This window comes from Argopecten irradians, chromosome 3 (genome assembly GCF_041381155.1).
Source record: "Argopecten irradians isolate NY chromosome 3, Ai_NY, whole genome shotgun sequence".
Lineage (NCBI taxonomy): Eukaryota > Metazoa > Mollusca > Bivalvia > Pectinida > Pectinidae > Argopecten > Argopecten irradians.
The window spans coordinates 54,587,872-54,615,368 of record NC_091136.1 but is presented as its reverse complement, the minus strand read 5'-3'; the positions used below and the strand labels follow the sequence as shown (position 1 = coordinate 54,615,368).

The 27,497-nt window shown below is 36.3% G+C and overlaps 1 protein-coding gene across 2 annotated transcripts in view; it reads left to right on the top strand.

Annotated features, from left to right (window-relative positions):
• Window positions 1–1,520: 1,520 nt before the first annotated feature.
• Window positions 1,521–27,497, top strand: part of LOC138319100 (spastin-like) — a 32,750-nt gene continuing 6,773 nt past the window's right edge. The window contains exons 1-15 of one of the 2 annotated variants that reach the window (XM_069262020.1): window positions 1,521–1,956; window positions 11,484–11,570; window positions 14,668–14,751; window positions 17,847–18,050; window positions 21,584–21,741; window positions 22,210–22,336; window positions 23,831–23,895; window positions 24,445–24,519; window positions 24,716–24,787; window positions 25,379–25,454; window positions 25,573–25,664; window positions 25,986–26,065; window positions 26,406–26,528; window positions 26,813–26,883; window positions 27,392–27,432. In XM_069262020.1, coding sequence (XP_069118121.1) covers window positions 1,563–1,956; window positions 11,484–11,570; window positions 14,668–14,751; window positions 17,847–18,050; window positions 21,584–21,741; window positions 22,210–22,336; window positions 23,831–23,895; window positions 24,445–24,519; window positions 24,716–24,787; window positions 25,379–25,454; window positions 25,573–25,664; window positions 25,986–26,065; window positions 26,406–26,528; window positions 26,813–26,883; window positions 27,392–27,432 — 1,749 coding nt within the window. In that variant the 5' untranslated portion in view covers window positions 1,521–1,562. The remainder of the gene's footprint in view (window positions 1,957–11,483; window positions 11,571–14,667; window positions 14,752–17,846; window positions 18,051–21,583; window positions 21,742–22,209; window positions 22,337–23,830; window positions 23,896–24,444; window positions 24,520–24,715; window positions 24,788–25,378; window positions 25,455–25,572; window positions 25,665–25,985; window positions 26,066–26,405; window positions 26,529–26,812; window positions 26,884–27,391; window positions 27,433–27,497) is intronic. The other variant, XM_069262021.1, reaches the window with a different exon arrangement.

Sequence of the window (27,497 nt, the reverse complement as noted above, 5' to 3'; positions counted from 1 at the left end):
TATGCAGTGGTCGTATAACCTGGCAATGATACTTATTTCTGCAGATTTGATATAAACCATATCGCTGCGCGGTATATCATTTCCTTTGATGATATAATACCTATTTGTGTACTGCTCGAAACAGTTCAATCTGGTCCACGGTTCACTGATCCCGCGATAAGAGGTCAAATTTCATCACATTCTCGAAGCAGATCCAAGAATGATTTGGCTCCGTCAGCAGTCCAATCTGGTTTCGAACTTTTCTTTAGAGAAACTTTGGCACGGTTTCTCAGTTTTTTCAAAGTTGGCGATTTTTTGGAGGATGGTAGGAGACAGTCGGCGATTGTGTTCTGTAGAGCGACCGAATATCGATCTCCAGTGCAACACTTGCTCATGTGATGACTGTTTGAACGGCCACCTGTGATGCTTGGAGCCGCGATAATTGGCGGGAAATTTTTGTAATGAGTTTCCAACTTGGACAATAAAGCAGACGGAATGTGTGCAGTAAGCTCACGCAGGATGCAACCCAACCCCCATATTAACGTCTGGGGTCCCTTCAGTTGACCTCCCCTCAATTGCTCTGGCGACGTGTACGCTGATAAGGCATTAGACGAGCCAGTGTTGAAATGTGCCCCACTTTTTAAAGGTAGATAGAGTAACATGTGCTCCAGTTTTATGTTTCCCTTCTCCCCTATCACAACGTGTTGAGGGTGACATAGTTCCCACGGGTAAATTCCGTTTTGTTCGAGGTAACTTAAAACATCGGTTAACTTTAACAACACTTCCCAAACCAAATGTTCTGGAATCCTTTTATTGAAAACGTGCATTCTAACGGCAAAATCTTCCAAATTGATAATTGGGAAATCGAAAACGTATGACATCATCTGGGATTGTGGATTGTACATGCTGAAGTGACAGTTCATTAAATTGTCGTGACGTAGCCACACCCACTTTTCCCGCTCATTCTGGTGTAGCATTGTTCGGTGACCTGTTGATTGACAAATTTTACATGGATCGTACAAATGCTGAGTTCTCAATAAAATTTTAGATCCATCAAACATACACTTGCCTGGGTGAATCTGATGCGTCTGGTGGTGTACGTGGTTAGGGAAGTTAGAATTATAATCCATGTATATCCCATCTAGGTCAAAGTCCATCGGAATGCGGAATGTCAACAAATACTGTTTGATGACACTGGGCAAGGGCAATTTGGTAACTTGTTGAACTCTTCTTAAAGTGAAACAGTTTAGTATTTTAGTTCTACACAAGTCCTGTAACGAATGTAAATGATGACGATCTTCTCTGTTCCCCACCAAAGTGAAATGTTTGCCTGATCCAGCCATTGAAAAGTGGGTGTCTTCTGCTCAACACGCCACGCTAACTCCAGTTGTACCTCTGGCGTGTCACACTTCACTTCCCGCAATTTATTTGTCTGGAGCGTCACCCCTTATCTCTGCATATTGTGGTAGTGAAACGTGTTAACCAATCAAATAAACAGAACAGGAAATCCCGGTGATGACGTCAGAGGGACTTCCCCACTATCCCATAATTCAGTGATTGTCAATAAAGTATGGCGGCATACGATGCATCGGCGGGGAAATGGAAGGTTTTGGGGTAGAAAAAGAGGCGATAGGGGCAAAGGACCGCCAAGAGACCGACCAACATTTCATAGCAGAAACGTTTATATTGTAGCAGCTCCACTTTTATTTATCTTTGCTATTCTTCGAATTATTGCCTATCAATTGTGGGTCGTTTTGGAGATTCTCGTTGGAAGATCTAAAGCAATACTGCCTTCGGCATGTCTACCAAACCAAAAGTCAAAATACAAATGCCAATCTGAAGCTGAAGAAGGCATGTCGGGGGCTGCCAAAGCGAGCGTTGGTCCCGCGGCCCCGGCCCTGGCCACGCAGAAGCACCACCACAGGAAGGCATTCGAGTACATTTCCAAGGCCCTGAAAATCGACGAGGAAGATTCAGGTAAGTTTGTCATTGTGTATCCAGGCAACTATCTGCAATTTCCATGTACATGTGTCTTAATAAATTATTATAAGGCCTACCACCACCATTGCATCATCATCATCATGATATCCCTCATCATCGTCATCATCATTATCATCATCATCATCATCATCATTCAATGTATCAACATCATCATCATGATACTATCATCATACCACCATATCATTATCTTCAACCTCATCATCATCATCATCATCATCATCAGATCACCACAACAACCATCATCATCATATCCCTCATCATTAACATCATCAGTTTTCATATTGCTGTAACAGGAAAATGACCACTGGCTTTGTCTATTTCAAATACTTATTTTAAAATTTTATCTAAAACAATAGATGAGTTAATTGCAAGATTTTTCACAAAATTTCAATCTCAAGAGTGTATTCTCATCATAAACTCTCAGTTTACTTAGGGTATAACTTTATTTAGAGTATCATTTTAGTGATACATTTCCATAACATAAAAATAAAAAAATGATTCATGTTAATCCTTAATGATTATATTGGTGTGCTTATCTTCTCCATGGCACATACTATATGAGAACGCATCTGTATATGATGATCTGGTATCTTCGGTCCTTATAATACAATACCAAGTAGTTGCAAAAAAATAATTACTATCAGAACTGCATGTGTATAAGCATTTTGTTTAGAATTGAGAAAGGTCATTCACTTAATGTTTTGCTTAGAATTACCGATGCAGGTATATGTATAATATGCGAAAATATGAAACGGGCATTAAAACAGCGAGGGTATAGTTTTATTTACCACTTAAATTATTGCATTTATCATCAAACTTTGTTAAAGTATGACTATTATACCTTAAAAAAAAAATTTACAGATAACCTAACTATGAGGAGAAGAGCATAGTGAAAAAGTAAGAAAAAGCAACAGTAAATATATAAAAAAAAATTGATATTATTTTCACAAATTTCAGAAGTTTACATGCAAGCTTGAGAAAAGCCTTGTATTATTTACAGTTACTAAGTTACCTTTTGATGTATTGCATTAAATTAATACACTACCCCAGGGCCATGTTCATGATGGCTGCACAATTAAATTCTGACATGAACTGCTGTTAGTCATACATGATCTTATATGAGATTTATCTCCCTTCTATTACTTGGCGATATAAATGTTTCACCTGAACACAGGTGACATTCATTTTTAAAATGGTAGTGGTAATTGATAAGGCATGGTTATGTTTGTAAACTTAAAGATACTCCACCGCTGACAAATAGTATTTTTTCTCAATAAAAAAACAGAAGCAGACAAATTAGTATTTTTCTTGAGTTACAATTCTGATTGTTGCTTGTCCTCAAATTGACATTTTATTTTAAGAGTCCCCATATGCACTCCCTAGCCATTTTTTTGTGTCAGAGATGTAAATACTGTAAATGCCTCAGGGAAAACTCTGGTATTTTCATGCACTGCACATGATGAATACCTGGCATATATTATATATAACTGACTGTACATAATGACACAAACTGATTTGTCCTATGTGTACAGGACTTTTTCTAGATAAATTGGGAAAAGGCCCCTGAGTGAATTTGGGAAAAATCATCGGCATATCGACATAAGATTCATAAATCCATGATCAGTAGGAGAAAATACTAAACTCATCATATATCTTAAACATGTAATTTAAACTGCATGATGTTACAAAAAAACCGCATTTTTAAATAGAAAAGTATTCTGTCCTAAATAAAACGCAAAGGTAACTGATTAACGCAATTTTTCAGGTGCGTTCGATCGCAATTAGACTCAAAAGTCGTGGGACTTTGCCACCATTTTCTAGGGCTGGGTATTGGAAGGTCTAAAACGATACGATACATATTGACAATACACCGAAACAATACACGATACGTATTGAAGATACAGTGGACCTCTTTTTCAAATTCAGTTGACCATTGTATTTCAAATATTGTGACAATAAAAGACAATTTTGATAAAATATATTCTATTACCAGGAAAAAATCTACCAAACATTTGATTGGGTTTATCATCTGTGTTAATTAATTTCTGTCAATTCGTATTCTTATTTATGAAAAGGCATTTCTAATCCATCTAGGTGACACAGATGCTTTAAACACTTCCTTTTGATTGAAATGCTGTTACTTGAATGATGTTTTAGAATAAATTTTGTTTGGAATTTCCTATGTCTATAACGAAAACAGTAGGGCGAGTTGTTAAAACGATACAGCGATATACAGCATGTTTGTGTATCGATATTTGATACACTGCCAAAAACTGATACGTATCGGTATATCGATATATTGATCCAGCCCTACCATTTTCAGATTGGGAAAAAAAACCCATGAGGTTGGGAAAAGTCTAGCCTAAATATCATTGAGAATGGGGCCGAATATCGGCCCCTGAGAGACCCTAGATAAAGCCCTGGTGTATATACTACATATATACAACCAGATATATGCCAATTGCTTGGTTTAACTTGATTTGTACTTCTGTCCAGTAACACTGAAATGCATGCATTGGCTAGTTGTTTCATTACACCTTTTAAAATCTTTGAAATATTAGATATAAATAATATATACTAGGTATATCTTGTCATATTTGTGTATCAAGCTCTGGAGATCTTCAAACTGTTAGAAGGAACCAGAAGGTATATATATATAAACAAGAGAGAAGAGAAGGTGTCTAAATTTATATATATGCTAGATTTGTTTGTATCTTTATAAACAACTCATCACTAATGAGAGACTTTTTCCTTTTGCCATACATAAAGCAGCCCTGTGTAGCGTGTACATATGGTGCGTGCTGAAAGATTGAATTCTTATGCTGCTGCTCTGTACAATATCGTTTCATTTCTATTTTCTCATTATTTTCGAAAGAGGAAAGTTAAGCAATGGGGTTAGATATCAATACTCTCGTGTGATTATATAATCAAATCTAACATTTGACTCATATTTATTTAAAAATTATACTAAATATAATGAGCCCTTTGAGTTGCATTTTTAGCCCACCATCAACAGATGGTGGGCTATTCAAATCGCTTTTTGTCCGTGGTCCGTCGTCCGTCCTTCCGTCCTTCCGTCCGTTAACAATTCTTGTTACCGCTATTTTTCAGAAAGTGCTGAAGGGATGTTTCTCAAATTTCATATGCAGGTTCCCCTAGGGCTATAGTTGTGCATATTGTATTTTGGGACCAATCGGTCAACAAAATGGCCGCCAGGCAGCCATCTTGGATTTTGATAGTTAAAGTTTGTTACCGCTATTTCTCAGAATGTACTGAAGGGATCTTTCTCAAATTTCACATGTAAGTTCCCCTAGGGGCCTAGTTGTGCATATTGCATTTTGGGACCAATCTGTTAACAAGATGGCCGACAGGCAGCCATCTTGGATTTTGACAATTGAAGTTTGTTACCGCTATTTCTCAGAAAGTACTGAAGGGATCTGTCTCAAATTGCATGTGCAGGTTCCCCTAGGGGCCTAGTTGTGCATATTGCATTTTGGGACCGATCGATGAACAAGATGGCCGACAGGCCGCCATCTTGGATTTTGACAATTGAACTTTGTTACAGCTATTTCTCAGAAAGTACTGAAGGGATCTGTCTCAAATTGCATGTGCAGATATCCCTAGGGGTCTAGTTGTGCATATTGCATTTTGGGACCGATTGATTAACAAGATGGCCGACAGGCCGCCATCTTGGATTTTGATGGTTAAAGCTTGTTACCACTATTTGTCAGAAAGTACTCAAGGGATCTGTATCAAATTGCATGTGCAGGTTCCCCTAGGGGTCTAGTTGTGCATATTGCATTTTCAGACCCATCGATGAACAAGATGGCCGACAGGACGCCATCTTGGATTTTGATAATTGAAGCTTGTTTACCACTATTTCTTAGAAAGTACTGAAGGGATCTGTCTCAAATTTCATGTGCAGGTTCCCCTAGGTCCCTGGTTATGCAAATTGCATTTTGGTACCGATCAGTGAACAAGATGGCCAACAGAGCGCCATCTTGGATTTTGACAATTGAAGTTTTTTTTCCGCTTTGTCTAAGAATATACTGAAGGGATCTGTCTCAAATTGTATGTGCAGGTTCTTCTAGGGGTGTAGTTGTGCATATTGCATTTTAGGACCGATCGGTGAACAAGATGGCCGACAGGTAGCTATCAAGGATTTTGATAATTAAAGTTTGTTACCGTTATATATCTCAGAAAGCAGTCAAAGGATCTTTCTGAAATTTCATGTGTAGTAATATGTAGTAAAAGCTTGAAAAGCAGAGAAAAGATCCCTCTTTCTTTTGTCAGATAAAGATCGTTCTAAGGTGGGTGCCAAGATCCCTCTGGGATCTCTTGTTTTCTCATATCACATACACTAGTGTTGTGTGTGTGATGACAGGAACATCTGTATTGCTGTATTGGTTAGTTCGATCTCAACCCCGGGGATTCAGCTGAAGCCAGACTCCATCATTTATACAACTGTAGTGTTATGTATACAGCTTTCATTGGAAAATAAAGCTGTTGCATTATTATTTAGTTTCTTATATTCATGTAATTCATTGCAATGAAATTTATAAATTAACTGTGAAAGTTCAAACAATTTCAAATTATCAGTTTTAAATATATTTGAAGCCCCATTCTCCTTCACAAGAGTTTCTGTCCAAGGCCATGTTAGTTTATGAACAAATAAACCCGTAATAAATGGAGACCAGCTTATTCAATTGGTGATTAATTTTGCCATTTTGGTTTAGTGTTAATAATGTGGTCTGATAATTCACCTTCAGTTATGGTAACCATTTTAAGGATTGCAGTTCTCTCCAGTAATGCAATGTATTGCATGATTCAATGACAAATTTTGGGAGAATGAGGTATATTTGTGACATTGCAGTGTCTCCTTGTAATAGTGGAACTCTTGCCCCTTTTTAGGGATTAGTACTATTTTATTCCGATGCATGCTATCAAATACATTGAACAGCACACCCCACATTCTTGTATATAGGGCAAACCAGTCATCTACCTTTTAGCGACAAACACTCGTGATCACCTCAAGGTAAAAGTGAGGCGGTGTTAAGGACTTCAGGCCTAAAGGGAGACTTAATAAGTTAATGATAGGAAGAAGAAAATATTCCAAATTTAGCTGCCCGTTACAATCATACAATGGAAACATTCAAACAGCAATACAATTCTAATGCCCCTACCTACAGCACATTAATACATGTATTCCAAGTTTCCACACATTCTGAAAATGATTTCAAGCTTAACATATTTGAATGTAAGATACCATTGTAAATTTAAAGTTACTAGAAAATTGTGATTGTACAAGTTGTATAGCTTGACTTGTTTAAATTGACAATTATTGTTATGAAATTATGATTGAAAATTAGAAATAATTTTCATAGAATTTTTAGGTCACCTGAGACGAAGTCTCAAGTGACCTATTCTAATTGCCTTTTGTCCGTCGTCTTGTGTCGTCCGTCGTATGTCTGTAAACAATTTACATTTTCAACTTCTCCAAAACTGCTAAAGCAATTTCAATGAAATTTTGCATAAACCTTCTAAGGCATAAGGCCAACCAAAATTGTGAATTATATGGTCCCCACCCCACAGGGAGCTATGGGAGGGGCCAAAAGGGGTAAAATTGACTAAAATTTCAAAAATCTTCTTCTCCACTCACAGATGTGATGGAATTAAATACTCTTCATAGATAGAAAGGTCCTAAGGTCCTTTACAAAAATTGTGAATTATATGACCCTGGGGTCTCAGGTTTCCCCCTGGGGAGGGGGTTAAGTTTACTATAGTTTATATAGGGAAAACACATTTTTGAGTATTGTTTTATCATTTGTAATAGGAAATGAGTCAATTATTGTCAGAATTATCAGTATGAGATGGCCATTGAATCCTATTAACCAATTTTCCATGACTGACCCCCAGGGGCCTTAGGGGCGGGGTCAAAAGGGGTCAAATAGGCTAAAACTTCAAAAATCTTCTTCTGAAATTCTGGAACTTGTAGAATCACATACTCTTCTGGAAAGGTCTTGAGGTCCTTTACAAAAATTGTGAATTATATGACCCTGGGGTCTCACGTTTCCCCCTGGGGAGGGGGTCAAGTTTACTATAGTTTATATAGGGAAAACACATTTATGAGCATTTTTTGCTCAATTTTCATAGGAAATGAGTCAAACTTGTTTAGAATTATTAGCCTGAGATAACATTTTAATATCATAACTATATTGGTCCTGGTCAACCCCCTCGGGGCAGAGGGGCGGGTCCAAAAGGGGCAAATAGGCTAAAACTTTAAAAATCTTCTTAAATACTGGAAATGGTAGAATCAAATACTCGTGATAGATGGACAGGTCTTAAGGTGTTTTATAAAAATTGTGAATTATATGACCCTGGGGTTGTTTCCCCCTGGTGAGGGGGTTATGTTTACTGTAGTTTATATAGGAAAAACACAATTTTGAGCATTATTTAGTGATTATAATAGGAAATTAGTCAATTGTCGTCAGAATTATCCCTATGTGATGGAGATTGAATCTTAATTATTACCAAATTTTCCATGACTGATCCCAAGGGGCCTTAGGGGCGGGGCCAAAAGGGATCAAATAGGCTAAAACTTCAAAAATCTTCTTCTGAAATTCTGGAACTTGTAGAATCAAATACTCGTCATTTATAAAATCACTGACTGACTTCAAGGGCCTTAATATATAGTGTTTACATGCATGTCCTCGTTTCATTCTGTATCTGAACTCAGGTGACCGTTAAGGCCCATGGGCCTCTTGTTGGATCTCTTGTATTCTTCAATGGCTTCTTGATCTGATGCATGATAAGACACGTGTAATTAACATTGACCAGCTATATATGATTAATTGATTTACTAGCAAAGATGAGCCTGACATGTACACTATAAGCTCACTTCCATAAACTTGTTATGTACATAAATTGATAAGAGATATCCTCTCAGTCTTACACAATCTCAGTCTATCAGCAGTGTAGGGAATGTCATGTAGGACCACTTTAGGTTTGGCCCTGTCTCTGTAGCAGTTGTAAGGCCTTTGTCCTAGTAATCCAATTAGCCTGACAAACAGATTGTTGTGATGGCTGGCTGGGAAGATCCTACATACAGACACTATACAGCTTCTGGCCACAGAAGCATCTCTACAGATTAAGTCGAACTATTGCAGTGTAAACAAACACTGGAATCATTTAATGTTAAAATGCAATGTCATTGTTGGTCAAGATTTGCTTTAGGTCTTAAAAATACAAGAAATGTGTATTTTAGTGATAAATAATCATTTGCTATCTAGAAGCTTAAAGATAAAAAATACAGTGCACAAGCAAATGTTCAGTGCACACAAGCTAGCTATATAGTATTATACTATAAGGAAGAAATGAGATGTTCCTGCTCTGAAGTGGGGATGGAAATGGTGTTGTTCTTGTCTATGATGTCCTACAACATCAAGTCTGTATATATACATCCCATTTGGCCTTCAATCTAACAGCTCAACAGCATTTTTTTACAGGTTTTAGTCTGACTTAGTAAAGAAGACCTGTTACATTACTATTATTCAAGGTTTCAGTTGATAGAGATACTGTCATGTCAGCACCCAGATGGAATGACTAACAACTGTAGTCACATTGTCTCTGACAATAGCATCATTAGAAACATCACCTACCGGGGGGTATATATAATACTATATAGCACTGGAATTATAATTACCCGACTAGCTCATGCAGCATTTATAAAATGCCATATTATATGTAGCACCATTGAAAAGTAGAGACCAGTCAGAACAACAATAAAGAGAATTCTGATGTCCATAAATGGGATCCACTCTGAGAAACAGCACCATGTTATAGGATTTACAACTCTGTGGGAGTAATTGATAGTGATTGGTCAGTGGAAATAACCCATCAATTAGTGGTTTAGTTCATTGTGGTTATTCAAGTATTTCCGGCTGATATCGGATTTTGTATATCCTGGTAATCAAATCAACAAGTATCAGACTAATAACTAAGAGGCCTAGATACCTGATATTAGGCCTGTGGCATGCTGGAATGAAGGGCTGCCACGTTTGTTCAAATGAATGACCTTGACCTTCATTCAAGGTCACAGGGGTCAAAAAGGCTAAAATCTGTAAACAACTTCTTCTCAAGAACCAAACGGCCCAGGGTACTGATATTGGGCCCGTAGGATGCTGGGATGAAAGGCTACCAAGTTTGTTCAAATAAATGACCTTGATCGTCATTCAAGGTCACAGGGGTCAAATAGGCTATAACCATTTAAACAACATCTTGTGAATAATGAAGAGGTTTAGAGACCTGATATTGGGCCTGTGGCATGCTGGGATGAAGGGCTACCAAGTTTGTTCCAATGAATGACCTTGATCTTTATTCAAGGTCACGGGGGTCAAATAGGCTAAAATCTTTAAATGACTTCTTCTCAAGAACTAAATGGCCCAGGATACTCATATTGGGCCTACAGCATGCTGGGATGAAGGGCTACCAAGTTTGTTCAAATGAATTACCTTGACCTTCAATCAAGGTCACAGAGGTCAAATAGGCTAAAATCTTTAAACGACTATGTTGTATTGTACTAATAGTCAGATGACCGTTAAGGCCCATGGGCCTCTTGTTTTATCTAAAAGACATGAAGAGAGACTGTCAATAAGCTTGTATTTTACACAATATACACAGGCATATGTTTCTTTCATTAGGTTAATCACTTTTTAAATCACCTGTATGTATTATATTGGACTTGTGGAATATTTTGTAATTTAACATATAGATGTTGTTTGAGCAAAACAGGACCTCTAAGACTATGTCAGTGTGCATCAGTATCAGCTGTATGCATGAGTCATATGCATGCTCTTCAATAATACAATGTATCAGCTGTGGTATTCCTACTTGTGGCTGTATAGCAACAGGTCCTTGTAATGTGATTCACAGCTAAATTGATGTTAAATCTATATATGCTTTACAGAAGTGTACTTGTTTATTTATTCTCCAACTTATATTGTATCCAATATTTACCGAACAAGCATAAAGACATTGATGATAGAGCTTATAGTTAAAAGATCCTTTTTTTTGGCCTGTCAAAATTTGTATGGACTTATGATATAGCATTGCCTTAAAGCTTGGTGTCAGCCTTTCCAGAAGAGCATTTATAAACTAGAGTTATGGCCCTTTTTGCATTTTATAGAAAACTGGCATTGTATCTTTTCCTCTCAAATTATAATTATTTTACGCGTAAAGAATGATTTAAAGAAACTTGTTGTGAAAATGGCTTTTTACTAGGTGTTGGTGTTAAAAGAAAAGACACTATATTTGCCAAAAGTTGTTTAGGTTCATTTTCAAATATGAAATGTCTAGGATGGCTGGTAAAACGTTGATCAAAAGTTATTGTGATGTACAGTTTTATTGTCTGGTGTAATAGGCAAGAAAGGAAGGATCCTTGATTACCATACATATATATGTGACAATGTAAGTTGAAAGTGTACATTTGTTTTTATATATAACAGGGAGGAAAGAACAGGCCATTGAGATGTACAAGAAAGGCATAGCAGAGCTGGAAAAGGGTATAGCTGTCAATGTGGGCCAAGGTCAAGGTGAGTGATGCCATGATGTAGATTTTGGCCATTAATTGTCAAAGCTGTGAATCGTGTTAAATTGATGGCAATGGGAAAATATTTAATTAACAAGTATAAACAGTCATTGCCATGCCATGCTATTTACATGTTAGTGATATATCTGCATTTCTTTTGTCCATCAAGCTAAAAATCAGAAGACTATTTTTGCTGAGACAACTATCATCTTAGAAGTTAACCATGGTCAAATAACATTCAAAATACATCAATCAAGTATAAACTGTAGTAGTGGCTATAGTCTGATTTTTTTGCAGGCAACTAATTATAAGCAGTAGCTAGCTAACGCTGTTCTCGCTGCTACATCAAATTCTTAGAATAATTAATAGTTTATTAGTATACATAAAAAATGTTATGATTTATTTATTAATATGTCTTTTCATTTCACCCTAACATTGCTATGCTGTTTTTTCCTAATGTGTCTTCCTGTCACTTGTTTTATCCAATTTATTCACAAGTGATATAATTACATTGATAGCACGTTTAAATGAGTTGCGATTGATCTTGTGTATTGATTGGTTTCCAGTTCTGTGTAGACGTTATGGAAAACACATAAACTGCTAACATTTAGAGGAGATGAGTTGTGCTATATTAGCTATAGGGATTAAATGGGAAATTGCCTTGATGTCCTGTACTGTTTGGTACTGTACAGTGTATGCTACATGCATTGCATATCTAACTCACCACCAGTTTTAGTCAGCCTGTATCTTGTTCAGACTGCTATATAATGTTATGGCCAAGGAGATCTTTCATTTTTAGGTCACCTGAGACGAAGTCTCAAGTGACCTATTCTAATCGCCTTTTGTCCGTCGTCGTCCGTCGTCCGTCCGTCGTGTCGTCGTATGTCCGTAAACAATTTACATTTTCAACTTCTTCTCCAAAACTGCTGAAGCAATTTCAATGAAATTTTGCACAAACCTTCTAAGGCATAAGGCCAATCAAAATTGTGAATTATATGATCCTATGGGAGGGGCCAAAAGGGGTAAAATTGACTAAAATTTCAAAAATCTTCTTCTCCACTCACAGATGTGATGGAATTAAATACTCTTCATAGATAGAAAGGTCCTAAGGTCCTTTACAAAAATTGTGAATTATATGACCCTGGGGTCTCAGGTTTCCCCCTGGGGAGGGGGTTAAGTTTACTATAGTTTATATAGGGAAAACTTATTTTTGAGTATTATTTGATCATTTGTAATAGGAAATGAGTCAAATATTGTCAGAATTATCAGTATGAGATGGCTATTGAATCCTATTAACCAGTTTTCCATGACTGACCCCCAGGGGCCTTAGGGGCGGGGTCAAAAGGGGTCAAATAGGCTCAAACTTTAAAAATCTTCTTCTTAAATACTGGAAATGGTAGAATCACATACTCTTCATAGATGGACAGGTCTTAAGGTGTTTTATGAAAATTGTGAATTATATGACCATGGGGTCTCACGTTCTCCCTGGGGAGGGGGTCAAGTTTACTATAGTTTATATAGGGAAAACACATTTATGAGCATATTTTGCTCAATTTTCATAGAAAATGTGTGAAACTTGTTTAGAATTATTAGCCTGAGATAACATTTTATTATCATATATCTTTATTGGTCCTGGTCAACCCCCTCGGGGCAGAGGGGTGGGGCCAAAAGGGGCAAATAGGCTCAAACTTTAAAAATCTTCTTCTTAAATACTGGAAATGGTAGAATCTAATACTCTTCATAGATGGACAGGTCTTAAGGTGTTTTATGAAAATTGTGAATTATATGACCCTTGGGTCTCATGTTTCCCCCTGGGGAGGGGGTTAAGTTTACTTTAGTTTATATAGGAAAAACACATTTATGAACATTATTTAGTCATTAAAATAGGAAATTAGTCAATTGTTGTCAGAATTATCCCTATGTGATGGCCATTGAATCTTATCAACAAATTTTCCATGACTGATCCCCAGGGGCCTTAGGGATGGGGCCAAAACGGGTCAAATAGGCTAAAACTTTAAAAATCTTCTTCTGAAATACTGGAACTGGTTGAATCAAATACTCTGCATAGATGGAAAGGTCTTAAAGTCCTTTACAAAAATTGTGAATTATATGACCCTGGGGTCTCAGATTTTCCCCTGGGGAGGGGGTCAAATTTACTATAGTTTATAAAGGAAAAACACATTTATGAACATTATTTGCCTATTTTTCATAGGAAATTAGTCAATCTGGGTTAGAATTATTAGCCTGAGATAGCATTTTAACATCATATCCATATTGGTCTTGGCCGACCCCCAGGGACCAGAGGGGCGGGGCCAAAAGGGGTCAAAATGGATAACATTTCAAAAATCTTTCTTCTGAATTCACATAATCTTCATAGATTAAAAAGTCAAATTTATAAAATCACTGACTGACTTCAAGGGCCTGATGGGCCAATATATAGTGTTTATATGCATGTCTTTGTTTCATTCTGTATCTGAAATCAGGTGACCGTTAAGGCCCATGGGCCTCTTGTCTATTCATATTTTTCCTTTCAGACATGGCAGCCATGGTAGCTTGTATTGATGCCTGCAAATATTTACTTTTTCTTGACGGAAAATGTCTGGTATATGATAAATATTTGAGAAGGTTATCTGATGATAGACAGGATACATAAAGTTTGAAGGGCACAAATCAACAGTGTTATATAAATTTTCACCAGCAAGTCATATCAAGATTCTGTTGTGAAACTCAAAATTCATAAATTGTTTATATTAACTGCAGAATATAGTTATTTTGCACATGAAAAGAGGGTTCTGTTATAGGAAAAGAACATAATTTCTGGCATGCTGTATATGTTTGATATATTCGTGTATTTTGATTCTTTATTCCCTTTTGGGTTTATAATGTATTCCAATTAAGTTGAATCAGCAGAAATTCATTGTATCCATATTATGCATGGGTAACTTTCTTCCTCCAAGTACAGGTACCAGCAACAGGGTATTAAAAGTTCCTCCTTCCAAAGTAAACTAAAAATATATCTTTTACCAATAGTGAACTGGTAATTAAATCTTGCAGTTGTTATAAATTAGATAATTTACCTTTACAATGGTTTGATACTACAGGTGACCACTGGGATAAAGCTCGTCGCCTACAACAGAAGATGATGACCAACATGGTGATGGCCCAGGACAGACTGGACATTCTAGGTAAGTATGGACACAGCTGATCCTTAGACAGAAACAAATTTACAGCTGACCCGCAAACAAAAACAAATTTACAGCTGACCCTCCAACAAAAATAAATTTTCAGCTGACTCTCCAACAGAAACAAATTTACAGCTGACCCTCCGACAGAAACAGATTTACAGCTGACCCTCCAACAGAAACAAAGGAGTAGATATGATAGGACCAGTATCTGGCCTTAATTTTTCAGGCCGAAAAAAATTAACTCTGATCCCCATCAATTTCATATCAATAAGTACTCTCATACTTGCCATCATATGTCATCAAAACATATTTTTTTATAACCATGTACACGATGTGTCCCACCTATGACGTCATCAAATTGATGATTTTCCTCTTCTCCCCAAATTTTGCTAGAAATTCATCATCTTTAGGTTAGAAAAGGCTGGATTTGGCCGCCACCTTGAAGCAACTTTACATTTTGCATGGATATGCGTAAATACACGATACACAACGTGTGAAAATCTCTTTCTGCTCCACGAAGGCGGCCACATTCATTTTTAGAGAAAACCACTCAAAAAGTATGATTTTTCAAGGATTTTTGTGAAAAATGGCGGGAAACTGCATGTTGATGACGTCATAGTGAACATAATTGGCACATGCGGGATATTTTCGAGATGTAATGTGTTAACAAATGTATTCAGCTGTTATATGGCAAAATATGTTGTTCTTTACTGGAGAATGAATTTTGAGGCCATATTCGAGTCTTAACGTGCCTTCTCCTTTACAACCGATACTTTGACAGAAATTTAGATTTATCTTTTTATGATTTTCTGATAAATATTCACCTTATTGTTATGTAAAGAAGAAACATTGATGAAGACAATGAAAATGCACATGTTCTCTTATCTATTTGTCTGTCTGTCCATCCTCATATAGCTGTTGTGTTGTTGTTATGCATGTATGTCCATTACACTCTTTGTTGTTGTTACTTATACATATATACCCAAGAATGTATAATTCTGATTTTCAACCCACCATCATCTGATGGATAAGATATGATTGATCACAACTGTAACACAAGTGGCTGATAAATTATTGATCATTGGTAAATGAGGTTAGTACATGTATATGAAAAATTGTAATAAATTATTGATCATTGGTTAATTAATGTGGTTTGTACATGTATATGAAAAATAATGATAAATTACAATTTCAATGAAGATCCCTTTCAACTGATCATGGTCTAATCATCTTGTTACCTGAACACTGTAACACTTGAGGCAAAAAATTTAATGATATGCATGTATAGATATTGAAATACAAAAAAGTGTACTATATTTAAAACATTTTAAAACAGACACTGTTTTAAATAAATGGAAGAAATGATTAAAAAATGATAATTTTGCAGAGTATACATACAAACGTACAGTTATTAGCTCACCTGGTCCGAAGGACCAAGGTGAGCTTATGGGATACCGCAGCGTCCGGCGTCCGGCGTCTGTCAACAATCGACTTCTTCTCCATAACCTCTGGTCGGATTTCAACAAAATTTGACTGGTAGTATCCTTATGGGCTACTAACTGAAAATTGTACAAATGATGGGGCTGATCCCCGGGGGGCCTGAGGGGCGGGGCCAAAAGGGGTCAATTTGGCTATTTCCATATAAACGACTTCTTCTCTGAAACCAAGCATGGGATAGCACCCATAATGCAATGGTAGCATCCTTATAGGGTGGGGATTCAAAATTGTACAAATGATGGGGCTGACCCCCCGGGGGCCTGAGGGGCGGGGTCAAAAGGGGTCAATTTGGCTATTTCCATATAAATGACTTTTTCTCTGCAACTTAACATGGGATTACGCTCATAATGCAATGGTTACATCCTTATAGGGTTTGGATTCAAAATTTTGCAAATGATGGGGCTGACCCCCCGGGGGCCTGAAGGGTGGGGTCAAAAGGGGTTAATTTAGCTATTTCCATATAAACGACTTCTTCTCTGCAACTAAGAATGGAAGAGCACTTATAATGCAATGGTAGCATCTTTATAGGGTTGGGATTTGAAATTGTACAAATGATAGGGCTGACCCCCGGGGCCTTAGACGGCTATAGATGCGAGGTCAAAAAGGTCAATTAGGCTACTACTTCCATATAAATTACTTTGTCTCTGAACCTATGTATTGGATAGCATATTTGTATGGTATCAATAGCATCATTGTATGGTTGTGATTCAAAATTAAACTTTGGGAGTCTATTTTGCTTATTTTTCTAATTGTCAGAGTCTTGTGATAATTACTAACAAAAAACCAGGTGAGAGATACAGGCCCTCTGGGCCTCTTGTTCAGGACTACCATTTTGATGCAATATATTGTGCAACGTTTCTATTGTTAGCTCATTCTTATTGATTGTTGAATATGTACCATTCTGCTAGAAAATGCCAGATTTTCAACAGATACATAGACTAATCAACACTGCACTAATAGAAGGCAGCAAAGCCCAGAATAATAGTATGGATCACAAATGTGATAGTCTAAACATTTACACATGAGAATTGTTACACCTAATGACACCTACACATAATGAAGGCCAGTCTGGTCATGATCCTTTATCAATTTGAAACTCATCACCATGCAGTTCATAGCAGCAGCGGATCAGAATTTGTTTTTCGCCCACAAAATGTAATGGATGTATGGAACATACATGTGTTTTGAGGTTTTAACTAATTAACCTACAACTGTTGTTATTTTCATTACTATAATTAAGTAAGTCTTATTTTATAACAAAAATGTCAAGTTTCCACCTATCATACAAATTCTGCTGTTACAATAAGATATGGGCATACTGCACTGTGTCGTACTTATATGTGATGTAATTGAACTTGAAATCTAACACAAAAAATGAATACATTTCTATGTATTAGTTTCGTGATATCAAAAATCTGAAAGGAAGTTGCAGGTGTATAATCTAACGATAAAACCATACACTTCCTTCTAAGTATTTCTTTACTTTCAGATGTTTCAATTATATCAAGATTTCAAGGTCATTTATATCCCTTTTTGCTTTACGTGTTGTTTTTTTCGTTTTAATCCTGTAGCCTGCTATTGTTTCTTTTTTTGTGTAGATAAGATGCTACATTCCTTAGCTGTTACTCCCGTCCCTACTGATGGTGCTACATGTTTACCAAATCCGTCCGAAACAAAGGAAAAAACACTTCCCTTCCCTAATGCCAACAGCACAGACACAAAATCCACTGTGCGTGCCCGGAAACCTATCGGAAAAGATGTTCCAAAAAGCAATAATAAGTCTAAATCAGACGAATCCACAGGTAGTTTATTTGTTGTCAAAAGCTATTTTATTTTGTCACTTGCACACTTAAACAGTGTTCAGCTATATAATACAGCATACTAGATTTGCCAAGAGAATGTTATTGATGCGCTCTCTAATTTGTGGTTTGTGGTAAAATCTAGATGGATGCCGTGTGGTGTTGATAGAGTTAGTGTAACACATGTAGGTGGAAGCTTCAGTGATATTTTAGGGGCAGATCTGTCTTCAGTGTCGGGCCTAATTACTAAAGATATCCAGACATTGTGTTCAAATTAAAAGGTTTGTCTGCACCTTTACACAGAAAGAAACTTACACGATTGGAAAATCAATGGATCCCTATTGGAACCAAACAGTTGTTGGGTTTTCAGACAATTTTATTACAAGGCCATCTAAACATTCAAGAAGCCCAAAAGCTTTGTCTACCACCTAATATGGCTTTGTCAATTGTACAGGCAGGATTACAAGTCTTGTATCTTAGTGTAGTTGATATCCCGACAATGAACCTGATGAGTGTTTTGGTGATAGAGATATGGTATTCTGTGTTGATCACTCTCCATTGATCTGACTACCTGTGTGTGAGTGATGCTGACAGCTATCACATAACATACCGCTTCATTACACCTAATAGCGTGCTAGCTTTATATATCATTTCAAACGTTCTAGAAACACTTCATAAAAGGTATTGATCTTGTTACATTCGTATTACATGTCAATCAACCATGTTAAAACTAGCATGTGTGAATGTTTCCTGTTTTATAGGGAATTGATGTGTTTAAAGCTTTATATTTTTCATACTTTTCTTTTCATACTTTTAATATTCAGTTTAAGTTCTAAGAACAGTGAATTACTCTAAAAGTGATGTAAGGAAATACATCTACATTCTAGGTGCTATTAACTTCTTTAGCATTAGATGACCGAACAGTATGAGATGATTCTAAAACGTGATTGGTAAATTTTAGAGGTTTTTATCCGAGATATGCAGAAATCATTCTTCATTCAAATCACTGAATGCTACAGACAGTAAGCACATTCTAACCATTTCCACCATATCTATACCAAAATAAAACCTTAATTAGGGCCCCACACCCTATAGCAATCATAGTGTCTGTCCGTCTGTCCGTCAAGAATTGCATTTTGTCTCAACAGATTTCCTCAAAAACCAATGGATATAGCATGTGGTTATAACTGATAGTTTGTAGATTGTAAATTATTTTTGAGATGGCTGCTATGACTTAAAATTTGTCCAATTTCAATGAAGATTGGCATACAGGGGTTTTATAGTTTTTAAGAGGTCTAAAAATCCAAATTGATACAGTAGCCCCGAAAGGGGTCAGTTTTTCCAGTTTTAATAAAATTGTTTTATAAAGGTTTCTGGGGACATTGAAATCAAGTACGTTTATACCATGGTCATAGTTATCCCCCGCGAAACGCGTTTGCGGGGGATATTGATTTGGGCTCTGTCCGTGCGTCCGTGCGTCCGTCCGAGTATCGTTTCCGGGCTATAACTCCTAAACCGTTCAACTTGGCTACACGAAACTTTCTGTACATGTTAGGCTAGTGCTCTAGTTGTGCCTTTTGCTAATGGGAACCTTTCATTTTCGATACTTTTTCTGTTACCATGGAAACTTATTCAAAAATACCATATTATTAAAGTTTCCTTTCTATTCCGGGCTATAACTCGAAAACCGTTCAACTTGGCTACACGAAACTTTCTGTACATGTTAGGCTAGTGCTCTAGTTGTGCCTTTTTCTAATGGGAACCTTCCATTTTCAATACTTTTTCTGTTACCATGGAAACTTATTAAAAAATACCATATTATTAAAGTTTCCTTTCTATTCCGGGCTATAACTCGAAAACCGTTCAACTTGGCTACACGAAACATTCTGTACATGTTAGGCTAGTGCTCTAGTTGTGCCTTTTGCTAATGGGAACCTTTCATTTTCGATACTTTTTCTGTTACCATGGAAACTTATTCAAAAATACCATATTATTAAAGTTTCCTTTCTATTCCGGGCTATAACTCAAAAACCGTTCAATTTGGCTACACGAAACTTTCTGTACATGTTAGGCTAGTGCTCTAGTTGTGCCTTTTTCTAATGGGAACCTTCCATTTTCAATACTTTTTCTGTTACCATGGAAATTTATTAAAAAATACAACTGGGCGCGGGGGATAATGCCAAGCTTTGCGGCTCCTTGTTTTAAAAGGGTCTGGAAAGAGCCAGTTTGGTGCATTACTACAGCTAAGGTTTCACTCAGTAGGAGGCGGTGCAGTTTCTGATGGATGTCGGTTTTCTACTTTCAACATTACATGTAGTAAAGGACTTAAGGAGTATTTAAAAAGTTGCAGTTGAGTAATGTTTGATAGAGATAAAAGAAATATTAGCCCCATAGTCATTTTGGGATATTTTCAAAAATATCCTGGTATATTTTGTATCTACATGTACATGTAGCTTGTAATGTCATTCAACAAATAATTTTGTACTGAAAAGGATTCTTTCTAACCTTGCATGGTAGTATCAGTTTTCTGAAGTTGATGATACATCACTTGTCTGACAAAAATGGGAATAATTTCACATAAAGTTAATTCTACTGTGGAAATGTATTGATTTGCTGGTATCTAACACTGTCCATCATTTTAGAACCCAGAACACTCACTTGTATTTAGACTAAATTGATTTTAGATTTCAGCTTTTCAATGTGTGCTCAACAATTTTATCAAATTTGCATCAAAATTCACTTTGTACGTAACAATCAAATTAAGTAGCTTCCATTATTTTCAAACAAAGCTGAATGAACTGTCTCCCCTTAATATAATCAAGAAGCCACACTAATTAAATGGTGAAGGGTAAAAGACACTTTATAGATTCACCTGAGTGAAACACTTCAAAATCTTCATCAAAGTATAAATAGTTCAGGTAACTGTGAATTGTGCTAACTTTGGATTATTCTACTTTTATGTGATCTAAGCATAAATAGTTGATTGATATGTGTTTTCATTATTTACTGTACTATAAAATGATTGATATCTTTCTTTTTCATCTTCATCTTTATGGTTTCGCCCTCGTCAAAAGTGACGATTATTAGCGATTCGGCACAGTGGCGTTGGGAGGGGGTTAGGCCAAGAAAAATTGTACGCATGTTTCAGGTTACATGACTGAAAAAAATTACCCGAGATTGTGTAAAAGGGCAGCATTTTAGCTTTAGTTACTGGATCCTTTTCAACTTTACCATCACAATCTAAGTATAGATGATATCTGTTTCTGATATTCTAAGTATTCCTTTTGTGCTGTTATCTGTTGTTGTTATTGGTTTAAAGTGTGTATAAGTTCTGATTTGCATGAACCTTAAAGTTTCTTTTGCACTTCTCACATGGTATTTATATAATATTACATTGTATATCATTCACTCACTTATAATATAAATATATGTATAATTTCACATAAGTCATTTTTCCACTACTGTATAAAAGCATCTATAATTTTACATTCCCCCACTGCTGTATCCTGATGATGCACTGTTGAACCTGTTTCTAGCTTCCAGTAAGATGTGGAAGCCTATGAAACAGCCTCTGGCAGTACACAAGAGTAACACCCTCCCCCGTAACAGTCGGCCGGCCAGTACAGGAGGCTCCTCCTCAGCCACCTCCTCCCCAGCTCGCAAGTTCTCTCACCAAAGGCAGCACTCACAACAGGTACTGTTAAATCTAATGATGGCTTTTAATTAGGTTCAATGATTTTTACATTCCCAAGTACATACACTAAAACACCATTATATGATCATGCTTACAACAAATTCATGGTTATAATGAAGTAATTTTGATTCTCTGTCAAGGTTCATTTAAAATGTTTGTACAGTACACCAAGTATGTGTATAATGAATTATGTTTTAAAGGAACTTAATTTAGTTGGCCTTCAGAGATTCGTTAAAACCGTGTTTTACTGTATATATAATAAAACAAGTTGATTTATTTATCTCTTTATCTTTAAAGTAGAAGAATCACTATCATCAGTTAATATGAAAGATTTCATTTTTAGAATATAGCCAAATGTATTATTTCTTGTCGTAAGTCTCTGCAGTTTTGTGGGAATCTATTGATCTATAGACATTAATTTCATTTGTGCACATCCTAATTTTGATAATATGAAATTTCCCTTCATAGAATCCAGGAGCCCGTCCTAAAAAGGACTTGTCTTCTCTGAAGTTGAAGAACATAGACAAAAAGCTTGCTGAGACAATCATAAATGAGATAGTAGACACTGGTCCCCCGGTACAATTCAAGGACATCGGTAAGAATATACACAGAGAGAAAAAGAAAGATCTAATGTTAATTCAAAATATGGTAAAACCCCTCTAACTCGAATACCCCCTATTCTTCGAACTGGTCGTACGGTCCCGACCGTCTCCCTATATAATCTATGTAGCAAAACCCTGGATAGCTCGAACAGCTATTCGTCGAATACCTCTTATTCCTCGAACAGAAATATGTCCCCGTTTCATCAAATACATAGTATTTACCCATGTATTCATCGAACAGGTGTTCAGCCCTTGAGATTGTTTTACCTGTGCCGCACCTGACTGCACCGACCGACATGGATAAATGCTCACGATCTTGTGTTTATACAGTTGGCGTGTCGAGCCTTTAGGTAATTAAGAGATTAACGGTGTCATTATTACCTACCTACACGATCGTAAGTCGTTGTTTGATGCTTACTTTATTTGAATATTTCAGAAAAGGCATTAAGTTATTAATGTTTCTCTCGTAATAATATTTGCTGTAAATACGAAAATACGGAAGTTGTTGATCCGTGTTAATAGAAAGTACGCATTGTGAAATGACAAAAGAGGCGAAAGATATTGCTGACGTCCGCCTAATTATAAAAGTTTATTTTTTTTAATTTCTTTGTTGGTTTCATTCGACAGGCTAACACAATGTTATTTATCGAAAGATGTAAACGATATCAAACGATATATGCAAAGTACATTTTATCAGTGCGTTCCGTATCTCGTAAATTGTATTTTGTAACATAACTCGTAAAGACTTGTAACCCAACGTTACGCTTTTACTAAAAAGACGTCTATAAAGATCATTTCTTATGTCCGTAAATATGCTGGTTAATAACTTTATTGTGAGTATTTATTTTGTAAATGTTTTAAATGATTTATGATCATTAAATATTAGAAATGTACTCCTTGTTGACCAATATGGATTCTACATTGACCTAGATGACGATCGCTTACTTTGCTGTGAATAATTTAGAGCGTTCTCGTTAGCTTTTTCAAACGCTAAATTTATGTTATACATTTTTTTTGCAACTTGATATTGCTATCAATAAAACACTTAAATAAAGAAATCCAAAATGTTGAAAGATAGGGTAATTAAAATGTCATTGTCGTGCATTGTTTGTCATAGTTTGAGACCGGACATTTTGACTGTCGATCGTGACTAACCTCAGATGAGTCGAATACCCCGTAGTCCTCGAACGATTGACCTGGTCCCCTGCTGTTCGAGTTATAGGGGTTTTACTGTATAGGTCAAATTGAAACTTCTATTTTGAAATATAAACTTGATCAAATTGACAAGAAATGTTTGGAAAGCAATTGATAGAAATGAGTAAAAATGAGTTAAAGTTATCTGTTGCGGGGTGTATTTACTTAAACAGCATTTAGTCTCCATTGTTAAATAACAACATTGGTGCTATGTAATTTTACACAAAACAGTCGCTTACTATTTTAAATCATAAAAAAATACTTTTACTTTATCAGTACATTCTTACTTTCAGCTGGTCAGGACACAGCAAAACAAGCTTTACATGAAATTGTGATACTCCCTGCCTTACGACCAGAGGTAGGTTTAGATAATCTTTCACTGTTACATGTACCTTTAGCTTTCACTTACATTTCGTTTGGCAATTTCAGCTATGATAAACTGTTACGCTTTAGAGCTAAAGATAAACTTTAAATCTTTAGATGAATATTTTGAAGGTTGCCAATGAATGGTTCAATTTCTGGCTAATAATTATTAATTGTAGACAATACACTTTTGATAATGATATAGAAAACTTGACAATTTAATTAAAATTAGACTTGTAATTCCACTCCACTACGATGCTCTATGATACGCTCCATACAACATCTAACAATGCCCTGTTTGGGGTCATCTCAGCATGACCCATTGCCTAAATCGGAACATCTCAGGACAAAGATTCTGTAGGCGAGACGCTGATTGGCTAACCACAGGGGACATGCTGAGGTGACCCCGAATGGGGCGTTGTTAGATCTTGTATTGGAGCATAACGTAGAGCATCATGGTGGAGCGGAATTACAAGGCTAATTTTCATTAGATTGGAAAACTTGAGTGAATTTCTTACACAATAATCATTCACGTCTGTTACAGTTATTCACCGGTTTGCGGGCACCAGCAAGGGGCTTATTGTTGTTTGGTCCTCCAGGGAATGGGAAAACTATGTTGGTAAGTTAAACCAACAATATCAAGATTCATACAGGCAGTTTACTATGCTGATCAGTGCAAGTACATATACCAAACACCTGTATTGGGGTTTGACGCAGAGATTCAGTTTTAGTAGTGTGTGCGTAGCTTTGTTATGTAAGTACTATTTTTTTATACTGTCTAACTGTATCAGTTGTTGACTCTGTTTGTGTTACAGGCTAAGGCAGTGGCCAATGAGTCCAATGCTACATTCTTCAACATTAGTGCCTCAAGTCTCACATCCAAATGGGTAAGGCACTAAAATATCTCATTGAATTTCACAGATAAAACCTCTATATTATGAGAACAATTCAATTTAATTTTTACCTGGAACACAATTTGTTTCCAATATCAAGCACAGCATGTTGGTTCATAGACCTGAAGCAGTGTTTGTATCCAAAACATTATGCTTGATTATATTATAAATGCAGACAAATGTCCAACAGACCAGATCTGATGTGAAATCTCAGTGAATTACTGAGCGTTTGTGTCCCTATGTCTAACAGACCAGATCTGATGTGAGTTCTCTGTGAATTACTGAGCGTTTGTGTCCCTATGTCTAACAGACCAGATCTGATGTGAGTTCTCTGTGAATTACTGAGCGTTTGTGTCCCTATGTCTAACAGGCCAGATCTGATGTGAGTTCTCTTTGAATTACTGAGCGTTTGTGTCCCTATGTCTAACAGACCAGATCTTATGTGAGTTCTCTGTGAATTACTGAGCGTTTGTGTCCCTATGTCTAACAGGCCAGATCTGATGTGAGTTCTCTGTGAATTACTGAGCGTTTGTGTCCCTATGTCTAACAGACCAGATCTGATGTGAATTCTCTGTGATATTGTAGGTAGGGGAAGGAGAGAAGTTGGTGAGGACTATGTTTACCCTGGCCCGAGAACTCCAGCCTTCTGTTGTGTTTATGGGTACGTGATAACATCTTAATACCAATATTTCTCAATTGTGATATTTTCTCCAGTCTGTGTTAAGTTTCGTCAAATTGATTCTTTAAAATTTGATTGACATAGTTTGTGTTTGTTGTAGATGAAATTGATTCTTTGCTTTGTGAAAGACGAGAAGGAGAAAATGATGCTAGTCGACGATTGAAGACAGAGTTTCTAGTGCAGTTTGATGGGGTATGTTATATGACAGTAGAAATATTGAAACAATAGAACTAATGTTCTCCATGTTATGTTTGTTTCAGTAATGATATCTGCTTTCCTTCCATTTTTGCTGCCTCTGTTTTTCTGTATCTGTATAGCTTATACTTGTATATTCTGTCATTGACAAATAAAGGCTAAATATATTGAGGTTTATTTTGTTCATTTCAGGTCAAGATTTCAGACAGATGATAACAACAACTGTAAATGCTAATTATCATTGCCCAAGATAGAATGGTACTTACAAAAAGTTTTATTTTCCTTTAAATGATTATATCAACCCTTGTTATTTGACAGGTGGCCGGAAGTTCGGACGACAGGGTGTTGATAATGGGAGCCACCAATAGACCACAGGAATTGGATGATGCTGTACTGAGGTAGGTGTAAACAGAAGCAGGTGAAAGATAGTCATTGTTGAAATGGTAAAATTATTTTGACAGATGTTGAACAATTTTGTCAAAATTTGACATGCATCTTGATTTTGTTGCAGAATGATGGTCACAAAAATTTTGTGTTTATTTTTGGTCATGAAATTTCGACATTTCTTACCACTGGTGGCTTGACCTTGTAAATCCTTGTTTCAGTTACATATATTAAAACAATTCAACATTGTATGGGATTTTCCTATTTTGGTTTTTGGTGTTGTTCTCAACATTCAGACAAACTCTGTACTGTATAAAGTCTTGTTCTATCAAATTTTCCTCACTTTCTTCACAGACGGTTTGCTAAGAGAGTGTATGTAAATATGCCTGGAAAAGAGACACGGAAGTCTATGCTTACACAGCTACTAGCCAAGCACAGTAACCCACTGACCAGTGATGAGCTGTCTGAGGTAGCAAGGTAAGGCCTGGACTGGACGTCATGTTATTGATGTTATTTACAAAGATAAGATCTATGTGGCGGTTTTCAAACAAAGTTTTCTTTAAAATAATAATAAATAAAATGTTTAGAATGCTGATAATGTTCTCAATGTACCCTGTATTAGAGGAAATTGCAGTGATAGCCTTTACCGGTACATACAATTCATAAATGTGTTGTTATCTTCAATATGATCCACAAATTGTGATATGTGTTTGTTAACTGTATTAATTTGAATTGAAATTAAGATTTATTGGAATCGACAGGTTAACAGAAGGGTACTCTGGTAGTGACCTCAATGCCTTGGCTAAAGATGCAGCACTGGGACCTATCAGGGGTGAGGAAACTTTACTGTTGTACGCATCATATCTGGGAGTTGGCATATTGTATGAAACTAGTAAAAAGAAACACTTTCCATCTATTCAAGTTACTCTTTATATAAAATTATAAATTATAATAAAACCTGATAGTAAATTTAAGACAAACTCTGCTTATATAGTAATACAGTACTGGATGTCACTTAGATCAGAATATTTGGCTAGTATAGTCAAGTTTCCAGATTATTTGGGTTTTAATGACTATTAATTAAAAAAGAATAGGATATAAAATACAATTATGCCAGAATATTTACAGGGATCCAGATTAGCTAAGAGCCAGTTTTACAATACTATTGCAATTGCAGTCTGCAATAGTTAAGCTATTGCAATAGTGTTTTCCTGATAACAATAGTATTGCAATAGTTAAAATTGTAGGCAATAGTCACCCCTACTTCCCACGTAGTAAAAGTATGCAAGTTGTAGATTACTACAATTCAGCTATAAATTATATTTACATCTAATTTTCAGATTTATCAGCTACAGAGGTCAAGACTGTGGATGCAAATAAGGTAAATAAACAGAAAATTAAAAAGGAGACATAATGGAGGCTGAATGTAGGTTCAATCTTACAGAG